Source organism: Vidua chalybeata, chromosome 8, assembly GCF_026979565.1.
Source record: "Vidua chalybeata isolate OUT-0048 chromosome 8, bVidCha1 merged haplotype, whole genome shotgun sequence".
Lineage (NCBI taxonomy): Eukaryota > Metazoa > Chordata > Aves > Passeriformes > Viduidae > Vidua > Vidua chalybeata.
The window spans coordinates 35,885,362-35,904,141 of NC_071537.1; the positions used below are offsets into that span (position 1 = coordinate 35,885,362).

The window sequence follows — 18,780 nt, forward strand, 5'->3', positions numbered from 1 at the left end:
CTACCAAGGTTCATATTTGCATTGAAAAGGTAGAAAGATCAGAATGAGGAAGACTTCATTGACTTCCTCATTTTGGGACCCCTCCCCATGAAAGGGACCACCGACCCATTTCAAGGAACAAACTACGCATGCTTAATAGCTTTTGAAATGATTAGCATAGGAAGCGAGGAATGGCATGTACCAAAATGATGAATATGTCTTTGTATTTTAAATATTCAATTCTTGTGTGGATAAAAGGACTCTGTAATCATTGGAAAGGTGCGGTGGGTATTTGGGAGCTATCCCGCACGCTGTCCGGCGTCGCAATGAACATACACTTTCTAACTTTAAAACTGTTAGAGAGTTTTTGTCCGTGTCAGTTGGATATTGGTGCTAGATCAATATCCATATTTCTTTAATAAATCAGCACACCAAAGAATGGCCTTCTTTTTGCCACTGTATAGTGCTATGTTTCCAAAGTGACTTTCAATGGAATGTGTTAAGGCAAATTAATTGCTGCTTGTAGATGGGAACAAACTTCCAAATCCTTCACGTTCTCCGGCAATCGCTATTAATTTGAGAAGTTTGCAAATGTTGGAAACTCCTTCAGTTGTGCAATGAGAAGTAAAGCCTTTAAGAATTGAGGATTCTTAAATGCCCTGATCCCGCAGAGGAGGGCAGGGTTTGCTGGTGGTTTGAGCTGTTCCTAAAGATCCTGTCGGGCTGTCTTAGACACTTGGAGCCAGGGATTCCTTCCAAGCTGGGCCATTTTGGGGGGGCTGGGGGCAGCCCCAGGGCAGGTGACAGTGTGTGCAAGGTCCCTTTGTGACACGCTGCAGCATGGTCAGCCTGGAATGGAACAGGACAGGGTGTCCAAGGGCCCTCCCTTTGTGACACGTGGTGACATAGGAGCTGGCGGTGACAAGAGCACGCCACAGTGCTTGGTGCACGCATCAGGACAGGACAGAACTGAGTAGTGCTGTGAGGAGCCCCCCCACAGCGTGCTCATTTGTGTCTGACCCAGCAATTTTCCAAGGCGTTATTCCTGCAGCTGACCTCGCGGCCAGACTGTGGGACTTGGTGATCAGAATCATTTACGAGGAGTCTCCTGTCATTGTGGCAGGAGCCCTCCAGACCACAGTGCAGGACTTGCTGTCCTGCAGCCTTCCTGAGGCTCCTCTGTCTCAGGTGTCTTCAAGGGTCAACTGCAACTGTTGACTTGGATATATCCTGAGGCATCTCTCTAGAAGGTGCCTTCAAGGCTAGCTGGTGGAATGGCGGGCAGATTTCTCAGCCTGTGCAAAGTGTTCAGAAGGGGAAAAAAGAAAGGCCCTGGAGCTGCCCCAGCACAACAGCCTGAAGAGCCAGAGCAGATCCAGACACTGCAGGATGGTGAGTGGCAAAGTGGGGCCACAGGGCTGATGCCTGCAGCCAGCTTGACCCCATCCCATCCCATCCCATCCCATCCCATCCCATCCCATCCCAGCCCATCCCCTGGGGACATGCCCATGGACAGGATGGAAGAGGGGCTGGGCAGACACCCCGCAGTGGCCATGCTCCATCCCCTGGGGCGTCCCGGGGCTCTCCCTGCCTGGGGAGCGCAGGGCTGGGCTGTGTTCTCCGGCCTCTCCCGCAGCCCCTCAGCTCTGGCTGCGCTCGCTCTTTGCCAGATGCAGCCCTGGGCCGGACACAAGAGCGGGAACCCACCCGTGGCCGCTTCCACAGAACCCTGAAGGTACCAGCAGCCATCCCCACCTGGGCTGGGCCTGCTGTCACTGCTCAGCCCAGCACCACACTTGGAGCACTCCATGGAACACTCCGGGCTTCCCTGTCCTTTGTTCTCCTGCAGATGTTCCGGAGGTTCCTGCGCATTCGGCGTAGAAAGACCTCAGTGAATGAGGATGTGGCCATCACAAGCACCAAAACGAGGGAGACTCAGGGCCTCACAAATACTGGTACCACGCCTGCTCCAACTATGATTCCTGCTCCCACTATGGATTTTTTCAAAGAGACTGCTGTTCCTCCTCAGCAGCGGGTAAGCAGCCGGGGGCCAGGCCTGGAGGCCTCCCAGGATGGTGTGTCCCCTCAAGCCACGGTCACTGGGCCCCTCAGCTTTTGAGGCCAGCACAGTGTGGTGGGAACAGAAGCACTTCTTGGGGGAAGCTGGGCAAGTTTCTCCCTTGGACAGTGCTCCAAGTCTCCCCCATGTCTCCTCCAGGTGCCAGCCAAGGTGAAGGACATCCACCAGAGTCTCCTGTCCCACGTCTCTGCGGATGCCAGGCTGCAAAGGGACATTGTGAGGCTGGCTGAAGAACACCCTGCTGACGTGGTGCTGACCCTCCTGCGCTGTGCCCCAACATGTGACAGGTACGGGGCCCACGAGTCTTCAGAGCTCAGGGCTCAGCAGCCTTTAGGGCCCGTGGCCCTGCACAGCCTGTCCAATGGGGTCTGCCAGACAGGCAGAGAGGCCCAGGACCCTCGGGCCCCTCTGTTTCCTGAGCCTGCTGCCAGTGCTCCTTCCCTGCCCTTCAGGGCACCGGGGCTCTGTCACCTGGGCCCCCACAGCTGCACAGGGCATGGTGCTGTGACTGAGATGCCCCTGACACAGAGCTCCCATCCCACAGAGCAGCTGCAATGATGTGGAGAGCCATAGCCTCATCGGGACCAGCAGTGGAGAAAGTGCTGCCAACACTGCTCTGTGTGATGGAGGACTGGCCACAGCACAGAATGTGCACCTCCGATGGGGACAACGAGGCTGTTTTTGCCCTGGCTGTGAGTTTCTGGACCTGGCCTCTGCTCGCCCCCAGGTCACCTTTCCAGCAGCATTCCATCCTCTCCGTGCCTCAGGCGCTGGGCTGAAACCGGGGCTAGGGGCAGGCTCAGGGGGCACCAGGCCCGCTGCTCCCCCTGCCTCTGCCCTTGGGCCCTGCCCATGGACACCTCGGCACTGAGCGCTGCCTTGGGCTGCTTCTTTTGCAGGCAACTCTGGTGATCTGGGTGATTGTGCCTGTGTACAACAAGGCGATGATCCCTTTTACTGGGCGATTGTTTGTGGCTCTGCTCTTCCATGTTGCCATCGCCACACAGCAGATGCCACCAGAGGAAGTTGCTAACTTCTGGAGAGCGTGCCGGGAGGAACAACGCCTTCCCAGCAAGCCCAACAGGTCCCAGTCCTCCTGTCCTTCCCGTGCCCTTGTGGCCAGTGCCAGTGCTCCCAGTGTGACCTGGGCTTTGCTCTGCACACAGATTTGCAGTGCAGGCCATGAAGGCTCTGCTCTACCGACTGCCGTGTGACAAGGTGGTGATGGCTATGGAGCGCAAGCGTGGCTGGGACACGCTGCTGCGTGCTCACACCCAGCACTATGCCGTGGGTCTGCTGGCCAGGTGAGACCCCCCTCTCCCCACTGCCCCCGGCATTTGTGCCCTGTCCCCGGATGCCACTCACAGTCCCTGTGGTCATGGGCCAGAGGGCCTTGTCACCGAGGGACACCTGAGCAGACTGGAAAAGGCTGGGAAAGGAGGGTGTCCAGAAAGGGCTGCCTCACAACGCGCCCACATCCCCTCCAGGGATGCTGGGGAAAGACCGGACCTCTGTGACTCAGTCCTGGGAGTGGATTGGTCTCCCCACCTCAGCGCCTTTTTCCCCCCTGCCAGGGAGATGCGCCGTGTCTCGATCCTTTTCTGTTCTTGCATCGCACCCCACGTGCTCTGGCACCTCAGCAGGGAGGAGCCATGCTGGGATCTGCCTGCCCTGGCATTCCTTGTGGAGGTGAGCCTGTTGGTCAGCGCTGCCTCGCTCAGCTGCCTCCCAGCTCCCTGCCCTCTCATAGCCACAGCTGCCTGGGACAGTGCCCATGCCCTGTGCTGCTGCCTGGGCCCAGCCCTGTGCGCTTCTGGGCTCCTGCCGGCCGGCTCCCCTGTCACTGCCCTGTGCCTTTCAGGTCCTGGATTGCCTGGACTTGAGTAAATGTGGTGGCAGCGTCCTGAACATCATGTCAAGGCACCTCCAGAGTGAATGCAGTCAGAGGCGTCGCCTGGCACTCAGAGGCCTCGTGCTGCTCAGCAAGGATCCCTTGATGGTGAGAAGGGGGCAGCGGCTGAAGCTGCGCCGGGCAAAGCAGCCCCGTGGGCTGGCAGGGTTTCAGGAGCTGAGGCAGCTACTCCCAGCTCTCCTGCCTCACCTGCCCCAGTGCTTTGGGACAGGCGTTTGGCCTGTGGGCCCTGCAGCAGCAGGGTGGGGTTGCAGTGCCAGGGCGGTGTTGGCCATGCAGCCGTCCATGGCTTCCCAGCACAGCCTTGTGTTCCACACAGGCTGGAAGGATGTGCAGTCTGTCTTGCAGCCTTCTGGAGCTGCTGAGGGATGCAGATGGAGAGGTGGTCAGCATGAGCCTCCGTGTGCTCACGAATGTGCTCCCGCACCACGGCATCCTGCTATCCGGTACCACTGCCCCAAAGCTGGCTGAGGTGCTCCTGCTGCTCTTTGACCATGTAAGGTTCTGCATCCTGAGCCACAGGCATCAGGTGCTTGCCAGAAACTTTGTGCCCTGTGGATTTTCAGGCCTTTGCCCAGGTGGGCCTGGAGTAGCTGGTGTAGGTCTTTTCCTTTCCTCTAGGACAACAGCCACGTGCAGTTGCTCTGCATTCAGCTCTTCTGTAAGCTGATGGAATTGGTAGCGGATGAGGGGAAAAAGCCCCTGAAGACGATTGTGATCAAGAGCCTGTATGCACTTTTAATCTACTGCCATGATGACAACTGGCACGTGGCAAAGGTGAGCATTTCTATGATGCTGGGAGGGGGCTCGGCTGCCTCCTGCCCTGGCGCCTGGCGGGCTGCAGCCTCCTCCAGGCCTTGGCACAGGGACACAGGTCTTGTGCCCTGGGCTGTGGGGCCATCTCTGGGTCTCTGCTGCTCTCCAGGCCTCTCGGGAAATGCTGCATTGTGCAGCCAAGTTCCTGATGAGGAGAGATCTTGAACAGCTGGTGGAGAAGGAGCAGCTGTCAAAGTTTGTCAAGTGCCTGGTAAGAACGGCCTGGAAGGCCCAGCCTCAGCCTGGAGAAGCCCCCTGAGCGCGGTGCTCAGTGTGTGGGCCGGCAGCTGTGCTCCTGCCCGCTGCTGCAGCCAGAGGCCGCACGGGCTCTTCTCCAGGCTCCCGTGGCCCCGAGCCGGGTGCCGATGGAGCCCTGGCCCGGCGGGGCTGCGGGGCGGCCCCGCGGCTCCCCGGGCAGCAGCCGGCCCTCTGCCCCCTCCAGAGCCCGGCACCAGCGGCTGCTGGCCGGGCCTCAGGGCTGTGCGGCCAGGGGAGGCCGGGGCTGGGCGCAGGGAGCGGCCGGCCCAGGGGCTGAGCCCGCGCCAAGCCTTCCCTCCTGCCGCTCTCTCCAGCTGGCAGAGGACAGGATCCGAGCGGCCGAGCACCTGCGCCGGGCCCTGCCCTACCTGGAGAGCCCAGAGGAGCCCCTGCGAGAGGCGGCCCTCAGCTTCATGGGTGAGCCACGAGCCCGGGCTCCCTCCCCGCCCCGCCGCAGCTCTGCCCCAGCCCCGCCTGCTGCCCCGGCAGCGCCATCCGGGCCCGGCGCCGGGGAGCCCCGCCTGGCCTGGGCGCTGCTGCCGCCCTCCGGCAGCCGTGCCCTCGGGCGGCAGTGTGCGGCAAGGGCCCGGGCTGAGCCCTGCCGGGCCACGAGGCCGTGTGGCCGCAGGGCTGGCAGCGCCGCTGGCAGGGAGCTGTGCCGCTGGGGCCAAGATGAGCTCTTTGTTCTCAGGGATGGACGAGTTTCCCATGATGAGGGGGCAGCAGGAAGAGCTCCACGGCCTCAGTCAGGGCGCTCCAGGCAGAGCTGACGCTGGGCACAATTCTTGTGGCTTCAGCCCTCTCCCTGCCTCTACATAGCTCCCTCCCTCTAGATAGCTCCCTCCCTCCAGCCCTCAGACACTGTCCGTCCCCTTTTTTCCCTCCACTCTTCCTGTCTTTTGACAGCTCCATTCCTCTAGCCCTCAGACCCTGCCCATTCCCTATTTTTACCTCCCTGCTCATCCCTTTGTTTCATCTTCCATTAATAAAGAGTTTGGCTTTTTCACTTTGCCTCCGTCTCTGTGGAGATGAAACGACGCCAATCCCGAGCCCTGGGACACGCAGACCCCTGCTGTCGTTCTCTTCCACACCGTCTTTTGTGCGCACACACAGAGGAACGAGGGCAGATCAGGCTGGAAAGGTGCCTGTGCTGAAGCTGCAGTTCCACAGCACTGTGGAGCTGCAGATCTTGCTGAGCACCCTGGAGCCCCTGGAATTTGGAAGAGCCAACCTGAGGATGCTCTGAAGCCAGCTGTGAGGGATTCCATGGCAAGCACCCACGGAGGGCAAAGGAGCTTGGAATGCTGGAAGGTTTCAAGAATAGCTTCCTGAAAGCACAGCAGTGCTCCATCCCTGCACAGCATGAGGAAGAGGACAGAACCAGCGACCATCCGGGCTTAACAGGGAGCTTTAGGTGTGCCTAAGAGCAAATGAAGCAGCAGCGCGGTGCCCGAGACTGGGACGCGCCACCGTGCCAGTGCCTGGAGCGCTGTCAGGCAGTGCCGGGATCCAGGGTGTGGTTCTGGTCTCCAGAGGTGAGGAATGGCAGCCCCAGGCTCAGAGCCAGTCAGAAAACCAACCAAGTGAGCCCACAGAGAGGGCACCCTTCCAGTTTCTCTTGGGCATGGCTGCAAAACAGCCCCTGCTGCTTCTTCCTCCGCCTGTGTTTGGGCTGTGCTGCTGGCAGAGGCAGCCAGGTTGTGCTCTGCCTTCCAAAGCCTGTTGGGAGCGGGCATGAAAAGCGCTGCGTGCACAGCGGAGAGTCCTGGAAGGTGCTGGTAAGAGCGTCCTGCGGGAACAGGGCTCTGGTCTGTGGCCGGGAACAGCCTGGTTTTGGTGCCGTGAGCGCAGGCAGGAGTTGAGGCAGGTGAAGAGGCAGTGAGCAGCTTGTGTTTGTAGAGGGCCTGGGGCTGCACGTCTGAACCTCCACCTGGAAACGCACTTGGGGGAATAGGAGCGAGAGCTGGAGTGCCTGGCCTGAAAGGACATGAAGTCCTTCAGCCTTGCCAGCGTTCCTTAAGGCTGTGTTGGTGTTCCCCAGAAAAGCTGTGCCTCTGGGAAAACGCCTTTGGAGGAAAGGGGCTTGCTTCTCAGGGAAAGCGCTTCCCAGGGAGCTCCCAGTGAGGCAGGTGCAAGTGGGCACCGGCGGAGGCGCGGTCGCAGCGCTCACGGGCCGGGGGCGGCGGGCGGGAGACGAGTGGCGTCGGAAAGTGCAGGACTGAGTGTAAAGAACAGGCAAACTCCAGCTCCTTCCCCTGCCACAGGAGCTGCTGCCCTTTGGGAAGCTTTGCTCTCCATCTGCATCTCCTTCCCACACCAGGACCGCGTCCATCTGTTTCCCGCCAGGAAAACATGGTGCTCACCTGGTGGAAGCCCAAGTAGTCCCGCACGGTAGGGGAGATGTAGAAGATGCAGCCGTCTCCAGTCACGGCGATGACAAATCCATTGAGTGCCTGAATGCAAAAGTTTGGTCCAAACTTACTCTGCCCAGCTTCAATCCCGCTGCTGAAGGATGAAATCCCCCAGCTGTTTCTTCAGCATCCAGGGACAGGAAGGGACCTTCTTCCTCAACAAGGAGCCCCACAAAGAAGGACAGCACTTGGTAACCATGCAAGATTCAGTTCTGTGGAGTTTCTTCTTCTCAGCACAAGCAATGATCCAAGCTGGACTGACCACTTTCTCCAAACCTCCCATGCAACCCCCTCTCACTGCAGGGCTGCTCCTGCATCAGGAGGGACCAGATAAGGAGAGGTTTCATGGAGGATCTGGAGTCCTTCTTTCCAGCTGCGAATAGCTACACTCTCCTAGGGCTGTGCTTTGGACACTACGATCCTTGTGGGTCCCTTCCAGCTCTGCATATTCTATGATTCTGGTGACCATTTCAGGCTGATTTTCCCCAAAAGCAAAGCACTGCACTAGATAGTAATTCATACCCCCTGTTCTTCACTGTGGTGTGTTTAATTTATTAGCGAATGGAAGGAGAGAAATTAGGGAAAGAACACCCGAAATGGAAACCTAGCGTACAGATCCAGCTTGCTGAGGGACCAGTCCCTTCCCTTTGTGTGCTGCAGCCCCCCTGAGGGGTCCCAAGTCAGAGATTTCTGCAAATCACAGTATATGCTTAACATTATCTTTGTGGAGAGGAAAAAAAAGCCACCAGACAGCTCAGCGGGGGGATTTCTGTCACAGGAACACCTCATGAGCTCTCCAGGTGCCTTCAGTCACCCCAGCCTGCCAATGCTCTGATGGTGATGGCTCAACAAATTCCCATCATATGGTCCAAGTCCAAAGCCCTGGGGAGTGCTCAGGAGATGCTGGGGCTGGGGCAGTCACGGGCTCTCTCCTGGCATCCAGCTGCTCCTCTGTGACCATCACACTGGCACACAGCTGGGACCTCGTGTGGTCCAAGATTCACTGCCAAAAGTCACACTGAGCTCCCAGGAGTCACTGCCTCACCAAAATCCCACATGCAGGCTCCTGCTGGGGGTCTGCTCACACTGCCTGCTGCCTGGAGGGCTCTGCAGGAGCAGGGCTGAAGTGACCAAAGCCAGGCTTAAAGAGAGCCAAGCATTCATCTGCTGGTGTGTGGAGAGGTGGGAGAAGAGGACTGAAGGCCCAGAAAGCCTATAGGAGAGTGGGAGAAGGTGGTGAGGCCCTGGCACAGGGTGCCCAGAGAAGCTGTGGTTCCCCTGGATCCCTGGAAGTGCCCAAGGCCAGGCTGGATGGGGCTTGGAGCAACCTGGGATAGTGCAAGGTGCCTGTGCCCATGGCAGCTCATCACAAGATGAGCTTTAAGGTCCCTTCCCACCCAAACCATTCTGGGATTCTGTGAAAGGCCAGGCATGGGAGATGCCAAGAACACAGAGTGATTGAAGGTCTTGCACAGACTGGTCCTGCAGCCCCAGTAAGCATGTTCCTCAGCTGATGTGCCCAGATGCTTGTTCAGCAGTCAGCCTGTCCATGGGACCTTCCATGCCAGGCCCTTCCAGCTGACATTTATAGATGGCAGCCCAAAGCAGCAGCACTGTGGGAGGCTGATTCACCAGGCCCTCGTGCTCCGAGCTTCACTGTCAGCTGTTTCATGAGACGCACGTGGCCTTTCTACAAAACATAGCTCTCATTTCCCACTGGTTTTGTCCAGCACTGTTGTCCAACATCCAACTGCTCTTCTTTTCTCCCCCAAAACCTACAGACTGAAGCTGGGCTTTTCCCATCCTAGGCAGGCTGTGAACTCATCCCTATGGAGCTCACACAACACCCCAGGTAAGGCAAGGAGTTCCTGGGGGATGTTTTGCCCCACAGCTCTCAACATTCTCCTCTTGGCCTTTGCTAATGAACCAAGCCAGCACCTTGGGAACTACTCAGGGATCAATCCTTACACCACCATATGACATCCCTGAACCTCTTGGTTGGGATGGAGCTTGTGTCCATGAGATGTAACATAATCAAAGGGGCAGCAAATTGCTGTGGGATGAGAGGGAATGGTGGGAATGGGGATCTGGACCCACCCCAGCCAGGCAGTGCCACTGGTCTCTGTCCCCAGGAACTCATTGCCTGCAGGAATCACAGGGAAGCAGCTCTAGGCAAGGCAGGGTCTCCTCCTGCTCCAAGGATGTGACCACAAGCTCCAGAGAAGCTTGGGGAGACCCCAGATGACCAAGCCACAGCACCATACCTGCAGCAGCAGCTCCTCCTCAGGAAACAGCTCCCTGTCACCCTGCGGCTCCGTCCATCTGTCCCCTCCTGGGGGTCTGGGCTGATCCACGCAGTAGCCAACCTTTGGAGCTGTAGCTGCAAGTGAGAAGGCAAGAAATCAGTGTGGAAGAGGCAAGGCAGGAGCCTCCCACTCCTCCTTCCCACCCCAGGGCTGCTCATGCAGCTACTGGATGCTGTGGACCCAGCACAGCGTGGAGGAAGGTGTGACCATCAGTGGGAACTGGCACAGAGCCCACTTACAGAGCCATGCCCAGCTTGCCCGAGGCTTCCTCCTCGAGGAAGAGATTCTTTCCCCTGCTTGACCTCATTGCTGGAAACCTCACTCCTGCCAGGGTGTGAGGCAGAGATGCAAAGGACAGAGGGGGGCTGAGTGCTTCTGTGCTGCCCAGGCTGGAGAACACCACCCAACATAGCCAGGAGGCTTCTGGTTAGAGCCTGGTGGAGCCGGGGTTGGCTTCAAGCCACCCCACCGGGGTGCTCTGTCTGCTCTGCTGCCCTTCAGGGTTAGAGAATGACAGAAACAACCCTTCCCAAAGCCCCTCAGATGCCATCAAAGCACCCATACTTGTTTTCTCCCTTCCACCTTTGGCTGCCTGGAAGCAGATCAAGAGCTGGCGGCCATGGTACTCCCAGTGACACCTGAGAGCTCTCGGCTCCCAGGACTTGCTGCCATGACCTCCCTAGGCTGATGCAGGAGCTGCCTCATGCTTCAGCACTGGACGCCTTCAAGGCAACACCCCTGGGTGCAGCCAGCATGAAACCTCCTGCTGCCCTGCTCGTGGGACCTCAAGCATCACAGGACTCCCACAGAACCAGTTGTTCAGGGAACAGGAATGAGGACAGGGGCTCCCAGGCAAATCTCCAGCATGATCCTTTATCTGCTGATTAACATTGAAAAAACTCAAGCCAAGCTCAGCTGCCAGCTAAAGGATGATTTTCAAGACATGTTTTTGTGCCAGCTCACACAAAAAAAGGAAAATCACAGAAAAGCTCAAAGCAGCTCCTGTGTAGGAGCCACCCCACCTCTGCCACCACCAGCAGCAGCTCATGCAGCTCCCTGAGGTCCGACTGAGTTGACACACCCCGTGTAATTCACATCCCAGCAGAGAGCACTGCCTGCCCCATCTCAGCCTTGGCTGTCAGATGGTGCTGGATCCAAAGGGAAAAGATCCTCTGAAAGCTGGATATGAGGAAGAACCTCAAACCATCCTGAGTCTGACCATATGTTTCATTTTCTCCATGGCAGAAGCTCTCACTTCACCACTGAAATGTTTTTGAGGTTTGTTGGGTTTCTTCCCTGGTAACACCAAGTTCAAAACCCAATTTGGAATCTAAAGAAGTTTCACGTGCAACTGCTGATCCGGGACATTTTGCTTTGCAGCAATCCTGATGGATTGGCGTGCTTGAATTCAAAACTAATTTGGAATCAAAGCATCCCTGGGATGTATTTACACCCGGAGCACGAGTGCCAACAAGCACCGACCCGTGGAGGCTTTCGTCAACCAGGGCATGGATACAGTAGGGTTAGGGTAACTAGCTGCAGGTCTTGCACAAGCTGACACAAATAGCAGTGGAGAGGGTGTTCTGGAGCAGAGTCAGCTTCCATCTCCATCGCTGGCAGAGCTGGGATACTTCTTGCTCCCTCAAACCTTCAGCACTCCTTGGAGATGCTCAGGCAGCATCTCCACCTTATCCATCAGCCATGGCTTCTGCTCTTTTCCATCCTGTGCTGTCAGACCAGCCTGCTCAGGGGATGTGAGACCTCTGCGAAAGGTTGGGAAAGATGAGATTCAACAGAATCTTTGCTTGGAGACACCAAGCAAAAAGCCTCCTCACATGATTGCCGAGTGATCCTCAAGGAAAAAAATCCCATCGGGACCACACGGCTTCCATTTGCACTTCATGGAGTGTAATAGTTTCAAAATGAAACACCGATTCTCATTTCAAATGTTACTTCTTTTGAAGGGCTGACTCCTCTGTAAAGCATTGAAATGAGGCAGGCTGCCAGGGGATTTCAAAAAGAAGCAAGTTCTTCCAAAATAAAGCTCCAAAAGGGCACAGAACTTTTTGAGAGCATGCACATCCTGAGAGCATCTGGTCTCCAGCTCTCTCCCAGCATCCACCAGCAGTATCTGCAGGGAAAGCTGGGGAGAGCTGCTGTGGCTTTCAGAACCCAGCAGGACATACCCATTTTGTGCTCTCCAGCAAAATTTCTTCACCTCTCCCACTGATCCTAGCAAGGGGCTTTTAATCTCCCACCAAAGGTGCTCACTTCCCCTTCTCTCAAACACAGAGCAGTCCATTTCTGCAGAACTGAGCTCAGAAATCCTCCAGAATCTGTCTCCCATGGGACACACGTGACCCAGGGAGAAGGTCTGGAGCATGGAGAGAGCGGAGGAAACTCAAAGAGATATTGTCTGCCACCAAAGGACTGGTGGTGTGGAGCAGCTGGTGGTCACATCCCGCCCAGTCCTCACTATCCACAGCCAGGGGCCATGCTGTTGCTGTGGCTCTCCTCCTCCAAACAGGTCTCTGAACTCATCCTCACTCAAACTGCCAAGAACCATTGGGACTGGGAGCAATCCCAAGAGAAAGCCAAGCACTTCCAGGTAGAGGACTCCAGGCCCACGCAACTGAAATGAACAGGGCTAATGCTTTTATTAATGTTCAGCTCTTTATTAAAAGGATCAGCTGGGCAGGGGGCTCGACGCAGAACTCGCCCCCGCGGTCGTAGCTTTCCCAGGCAGCCAAAAGGAAGGAGGCGTGCAGAGTCTGTCACTGGAGTCCTGAGCAGCAGCTGTCCTTTCTTCTTTCCTTGTGGCACAACGGTGGCCCAAGGACGAGGAGGCGTGGCGTGCAGAGTCTGTTGCTGAAGTCCAGAACAACAGCCGTCCCCGCTCCTTCCATGGTGGCAGCACCAGGGCTCTCTGTCTCTATCTCCCTGCTTCTCAGAGCCTAATATAGTCTGTTCTTTCTTAGGTGATGGAGACGGTTAAAAGTCAATCAGGGGATGTGTTTCCCTCTTCCTCAGCTAGGGCATTTGTCTAGACTCCTCTATTGTGTTCAGTTTTTTACTTATATTCCTTTTTATCTCCTAAAAATACTCCCGTAATCCTAAGGGGTTTTTATTTGCATGTTAGTCCCAGAATGGCAACGTGGAGGGGTGGAAGGCCAGTTATCTCCAGGTAGTTTAGAGAAAACAAACAGAGTAATTAGCTAATTAGCATTTCAATATCGGTACTTAGCTAGAGTTAGTAGGTTTTTTTTAGTGTTGCCATAGGAACTAGGAAGGCCCTGCCCGCGTCTCTGGGGAACACGTGGAAACTGTTCATAACAACAATGGTCTCCATGATTCCGGACGGAAAGAATGGAGCCTTGGTTCCAGGAGGTTCCATGATGTCACAATGGTCTCCTAGATTTTGGACCTTAACAATGGAGCCTTGTTTCCACGAGGTTCCATGATGTCATAATGGTCTCTTTGGTTCTGGACGGTAACAATGGAGGATTGGTTCCACGAGGTTCCATGATGTTGTAAGAGTCTGTCTGAAGCCCCTCATTTTCCATTCTGCCTTCTGATTGCCACGAGAAAGAATCCCTTCCTCCACTGCAGTTCCGGCTTAGAACAGGACACAGTGCAGGTGCAACCACTGAACCGTCACGCTAGCTGTTCCGAACAAGGCCTGGCAAGAACTTGGCAAGGAGTTGGCAAGGACTTGGCAAAGACCTGACATGGACCCAGCACGGGACAGCCTGATGCGCGGCCTGCTTCTAATCTCCGTTCTTAAGCCAAATGAACTTTTGGGGTGACTCCTGTGGTCCTTCATTGAAGACCCCCTCATCTGCCTCGTTACCACTGTGACAAACAAAGAATGAGAACCCTCCTCCCAAGGACTGAGACTGAGACCCCTACTACAGGGAGGAGGGAAAATTGGTGGTCTGACCACTAATGACATGACCTGTTTCCCTTCAGTAATTTCAATGGACTTATTCTTCATTGTATTCGTCTTGCTTTGGTGGTTTCTGTGGACTCACCTGTTCCCTCGTGGCGATTACAATGGACTTTCATTGTTACACTTGTTCCCCCCTCTTTCCTCTGTGGACTATAACTGGACCCCCGAGTCGACCAGAACTTCGGAGACTCCCCCAACACGACAAACGGATCCCCATCGTCCGGACCACTGAGGATCTGGCCTGTGTTGGTAGCTATTCCCATACCCTCTTCTCTCGCTCTCTCTATCTTTTTATCTCCTTTCTGATCCCCACTATCGCATTTACTGTTTTGGCCCCTAATAAAGGTGCATTTGTTGTGATTAACTGATAGTCCCTTGTTGTTTGCCTTTTTGCACTTTTGGGATCGGTGAAAAGAACCATCACGACACCCCGCAAGAAGCGGATCGTGACATTAAAATTGGCGTCACGGACAGGATTTCTGTCTAGACAGAAGGGTTGCAGCTGAAAAGGCACCCACACTGTCTTTGGCAATTCATAAAGGATCCACTAGTGCAAAAGGCGGGACACTGTTGTTTTGTTGTTGTTGTGTGTATCTGGTCTGGGAAGGAAGGGACAACTTGAAGAAACTAAGCAGAGCCTCCCAGGCAGATTATTGTCCTTTCACCCACCCAGGGAAGCAAAGGGCGACACAGCGAGGGCTGTGTAATTTTGTGGAACTTAAGTCGTACCTCCCTGTCGTGGTTTTGGTCCCTTCACAAAATGAGTTACAATCTTAGCGTTGAAATTAAAGCTGAATTTTATGCACTACTAGCCAAACACAATGCCAAACCTTCTACGGAAGGAGAAAAATGGGCACAGAGTAATTGGTTGAACTTAGAAAATGTTATTGATAGAGTGTGTTCATTACAACATGAAACAAAATTCAAACTGGGCAAAAATAAAACTATCTTATGCTCAGTTTTGGGAGCTTGTCTTATGGCAGCTATAGAAAATGGCTTCGAGCGAAGAAGTGAGGAACATGCTATAATAGACTCCCTTCAAAATCTAATTGAAATTTTGCAAAAACAATTATATGAAGCAAAAAATGTGATCTATGCATTGCGAGCTGCCTTAACAGAGGAACATGTTAACAAATCACATCATGCTGATTCCTCTACAGAGCCTGAGGAGGCTCATGTGAGTTTCCTCACATGAAACAAATCTATCCTCATCAAGAACTTGAAGCAGCAAGTAATTGTGAGGAACATTGCTGCCATCACTTGAGACCCTTGATTAAAACAGAGTATAACTATCTCAGTGATGATGATCTCCAACCTCACATCACAACCAAACACATACCATCACAACTAAACACTGCCACTGAGCTAGCTAAGCTTAAAAGGGAATATGGACACCCTCCACATGAATCAGAAACAGAATATGTTTTCCGGGTGTCCCTCACTGGTGGTGATCAAATTAACTGAACAGGAAGCCAGTGGGTACTGGGGACATGGTGTCTTCTTAACAACAGGAGATAAACGTGACACATGGTCCCTGACACAGCGTGCAGCTTTTTGGGCCGGGGGAACAAGCCCCTTGGAAAGGGGAGATCCCATAGCTAGAATTAGTACCCCCGACCAACTCTTGGAAAATGTGCACAAAGCTGCTTGCCTGCAAATGACTCACAAAAAGAAATTAATTCCTGACTTTGAATCCCTGATGCAATTACCTGTGAAGCCCGAGATAACGACCCCTTGAATTTGTGGGCTTCCAGAATCACTCAAACCTACAGCAATTCTCCTTCCAAAAACGATAGCAGCTGTATCTCCTGTAGAAAGACCAGCTAGATTTCCTAGTAAGCAGAAGGACCCATTTGTTCCCCTTTATGACTTGTTGAGGAAAGGGGTGAAATGGGATTGGAGTCTTTCTCAGGAGTCAGCATTGCAATTGCTGATTTTTGAAGCAACAGCTCATCAAGCAGTGACCCCTATCCATCCTACAGATCCTTTCCAGGTGGAATGGGGATTTGCCTCCTCAGGGCTGTCAGTACACATATGGCAGCGGGGTCCTGAGGGTCTGACAAGACCTGTTGGTTTTTACTCCCGTGGTTCCAAAGATGCTGAGAAAAGATACACTACCCGGGAAAAAGGATTGTTGATGGTTATCTTGGCTTTCATAGAAGTAGAAAAAATTGCACAAAAAGAACCAATTGTATTGAGAGGCCCCTTCAAGGTTATTAAGACAGTCACTAGTAGGACTCCCCCTCCTGACGGGGTGGCCCAGTGGGCCTTAGTGAGAAAGTGGTATGCTCAGGTTGAAAATTACTGTAACTTCTTCTCAATGACAGAAGGACCTGTAAAAACTTCAGCAGTCCAAGAAACTGAGAGCTTGGACAAACTTGCCTCTGTAATCAAAGTAACCCCTCCTTTCTGCCCCAAACAATCAGCAAACTCTTGGTTTACTGATGCTTCTGCTAAAGGGGAAGGAAAAGGATGGAAATATAGGGCAGAAGCCCTCCACTTTTCCTCTGGTGAGCAAATTATTACAGAGGGAGAAGGTAGTACACACAGTGGGGAGCTGATAGCTGTCTGGAGTATTTTTCAATGAGAAGCACAGAATTCTTCTTTGGTCTGCATCTACACTGACTCCTATGCTCTGTACCAAATGATCCTAATAATCCAGCTCATGACCCTGGCCAACCTGTTCTGGTGGACCTCTCTCACTATAGGACTAGTAGCACTTGTGCTAAAACCCCCTCTGAATAAATATGCATGGGAAGCCTCTGGTGCTCTAGGGAAAGAGCATTGGACAAATACATGCTGGATAATTCCATCATTCTAACTTTTCTGCCTCTCGGCGGCAGAATTCTGTTGTGTTTACTTTTCCAGAAGAACTCCGAGGGACATGAAGACCACCTAATCCATGATCAAACTGGTAATACTTTTCTGCATCCTACCACAACCCCATGGCCAGAAACCAGCTGAGTGACCGTGGTCTGAACTAATTGTGGTAGCATGCAGAAAAAGTGAAAGGATCTCTTTAAGCACAAAAAGGTTTGTACGCACCCAAGCATACAGGATTGTTGGCACAATTTTACACTAACAGAGACTGCAGAAGTGGTTTGCTTATGGGGAAAAAACACCAAAGGGCTTTCTTTTAAATTTATAATAAATGCTGTAGCCCAATCTACTACGGGTTATACCTATGACCCCAACACAAACACAGCCACAGCATTTGTGTTGACCATAAATGCCTCGGAGCATTTGATATTCCCTATCATTGCACTAGGATTAAATCATGATGGACCCACTTTCTATCCTTCTGAACATAGAGAATGGGCCCATCAAATTGATGACAAATGGCAAACTGTCAATTTAGAGTCCTGTACCATCTGAGAACAACTAGGGTTTATCTGTGAAGGTAATGCAATTATAGCTCAAGATATTTGTCTGGACACAGAACAAAATAGCTGTCATTTTGATATTCATCCTAACGAGACTTCTGAAACAGTCCTCGTATATACAGACAATGGGCGTGCCTGCTTCAGAACCGCTTGTGATACTGTGTTTATAGAAAGTACAGTAGTAGCACTAAAAATCATTCAAATTTTTGTGCTTGCAACTTTACTAAAATTGCAGGATGTGATTTTTCTTTTGTAGCTCCAGTTACTTCATATGAACTTTTAGAATCCAATTTCACGTTGATTCACAAGCTACTGCCTATTCCCATTGGGATGAACCTTACTCTGGTAAAGCAATTATTACTTCATCAAGATCTAATAGAGATCCTAGGAAAAATCAAGGGGAATGGACAGAGAACTCTGGTAACTGTTCATCATGATGTGCAAGAAATACATCGTGTTGTAGAAAGGGTGAAAAGTGATGCTGAGCACAAGTGGTGGGATACCCTTTTCGGGTGGTCACCCACCGCCACTGGTATCCTGAACAAATTGTGTCATCCCATTGTTGTTCTTTTGATTTTAGTTATGATTGGTTTTGTTTTATCAGTAATCTTGCTTATTGTAAGTTGGAGAATGATGAAACAATTAACAAAATTAACATCCATAATTAATGCACACCACTTGGCCGACATCCTTTACACTGTAGATGTTCCCAGGACTGTAGACACAAGAAGATTATAAGGTTAGAAGATATGTTTTACATAATTTTCTTTTATGATTTGTTTTAATCATTGTTTTAATTATTTTTTGTTTATTGATTATAAAATTGTGCTGAGTAATATTGATTATACTAAGTCTATTATTTTATTGTTTTAATATTGATTATACTGGTTTATTATTTGATCAATTTATTGTTTAATTGATTAATATTGATTATTATTTATGTTGTGATTGTTTTAGTTTTCCTGTTTTCTCTTTCCTTTCCTTTTTCTCTTCCCTTTTCCCTGGGACGTGCTGCCAACACCGGACGAGTCCTGAAGACTCCACAACGACATCATGGAAGATCTTTTGAGGGCAATCGTCAGTCACGGGGTGGTGTAAGAGTCCGTCTGAAGCCCCTCATTTCCCATTCTGCCTTCTGATTGCCACGAGAAAGAACCCCTTCCCCCACTGCAGTTCCGGCTTAGAACAGGACACAGTGCAGGTGGGACCACTGAACTGTCACGCTAGCTGTTCTGAACAAGGCCTGGCAAGAACTTGGCAAGGAGTTGGCAAGGACTTGGCAAAGACCTGGCATGGACCCAGCACGGGACAGCCTGATGCGCGGCCTGCTTCTAATCTCCATTCTTAAGCCAAATGAACTTTTGGGGTGACTCCCGGGGTCCTTCATTGAAGACCTCTCATCTGCCTCGTTACCACTGTGACAAACAAAGAATGAGAACCCTCCTCCCAAGGACTGAGACTGAGACCCCTACTACAGGGAGGAGGGAAAATTGGTGGTCTGATCACTAATGACATGACCTGTTTCCCTTCAGTAATTTCAATGGACTTATTCTTCATTTTATTCGTCTTGCTTTGGTGGTTTCTGTGGACTCACCTGTTCCCTCGTGGCGATTACAATGGACTTTCATTGTTACACTGGTTCCCCCCTCTTTCCTCTGTGGACTATAACTGGAGCCCCGAGTCGAC

The 18,780-nt window shown here is 52.8% G+C and overlaps 1 protein-coding gene across 1 annotated transcript; it reads left to right on the forward strand.

Annotated features, from left to right (window-relative positions):
• The first annotated feature begins 351 nt into the window (after positions 1 to 351).
• On the forward strand, positions 352 to 6,051 carry LOC128791481 (maestro heat-like repeat-containing protein family member 6). Its single transcript, XM_053949190.1, has 14 exons — positions 352 to 1,371; positions 1,650 to 1,714; positions 1,829 to 2,014; positions 2,198 to 2,346; positions 2,604 to 2,751; positions 2,959 to 3,143; positions 3,226 to 3,363; positions 3,634 to 3,748; positions 3,921 to 4,058; positions 4,291 to 4,467; positions 4,593 to 4,748; positions 4,897 to 4,998; positions 5,360 to 5,462; positions 5,737 to 6,051. Exons 1-14 carry the CDS (start codon positions 1,254 to 1,256, stop codon positions 5,862 to 5,864), a joined length of 1,908 nt encoding a protein of 635 aa, XP_053805165.1. The 5' UTR covers positions 352 to 1,253; the 3' UTR covers positions 5,865 to 6,051.
• The last annotated feature ends 12,729 nt before the right edge of the window (positions 6,052 to 18,780 follow it).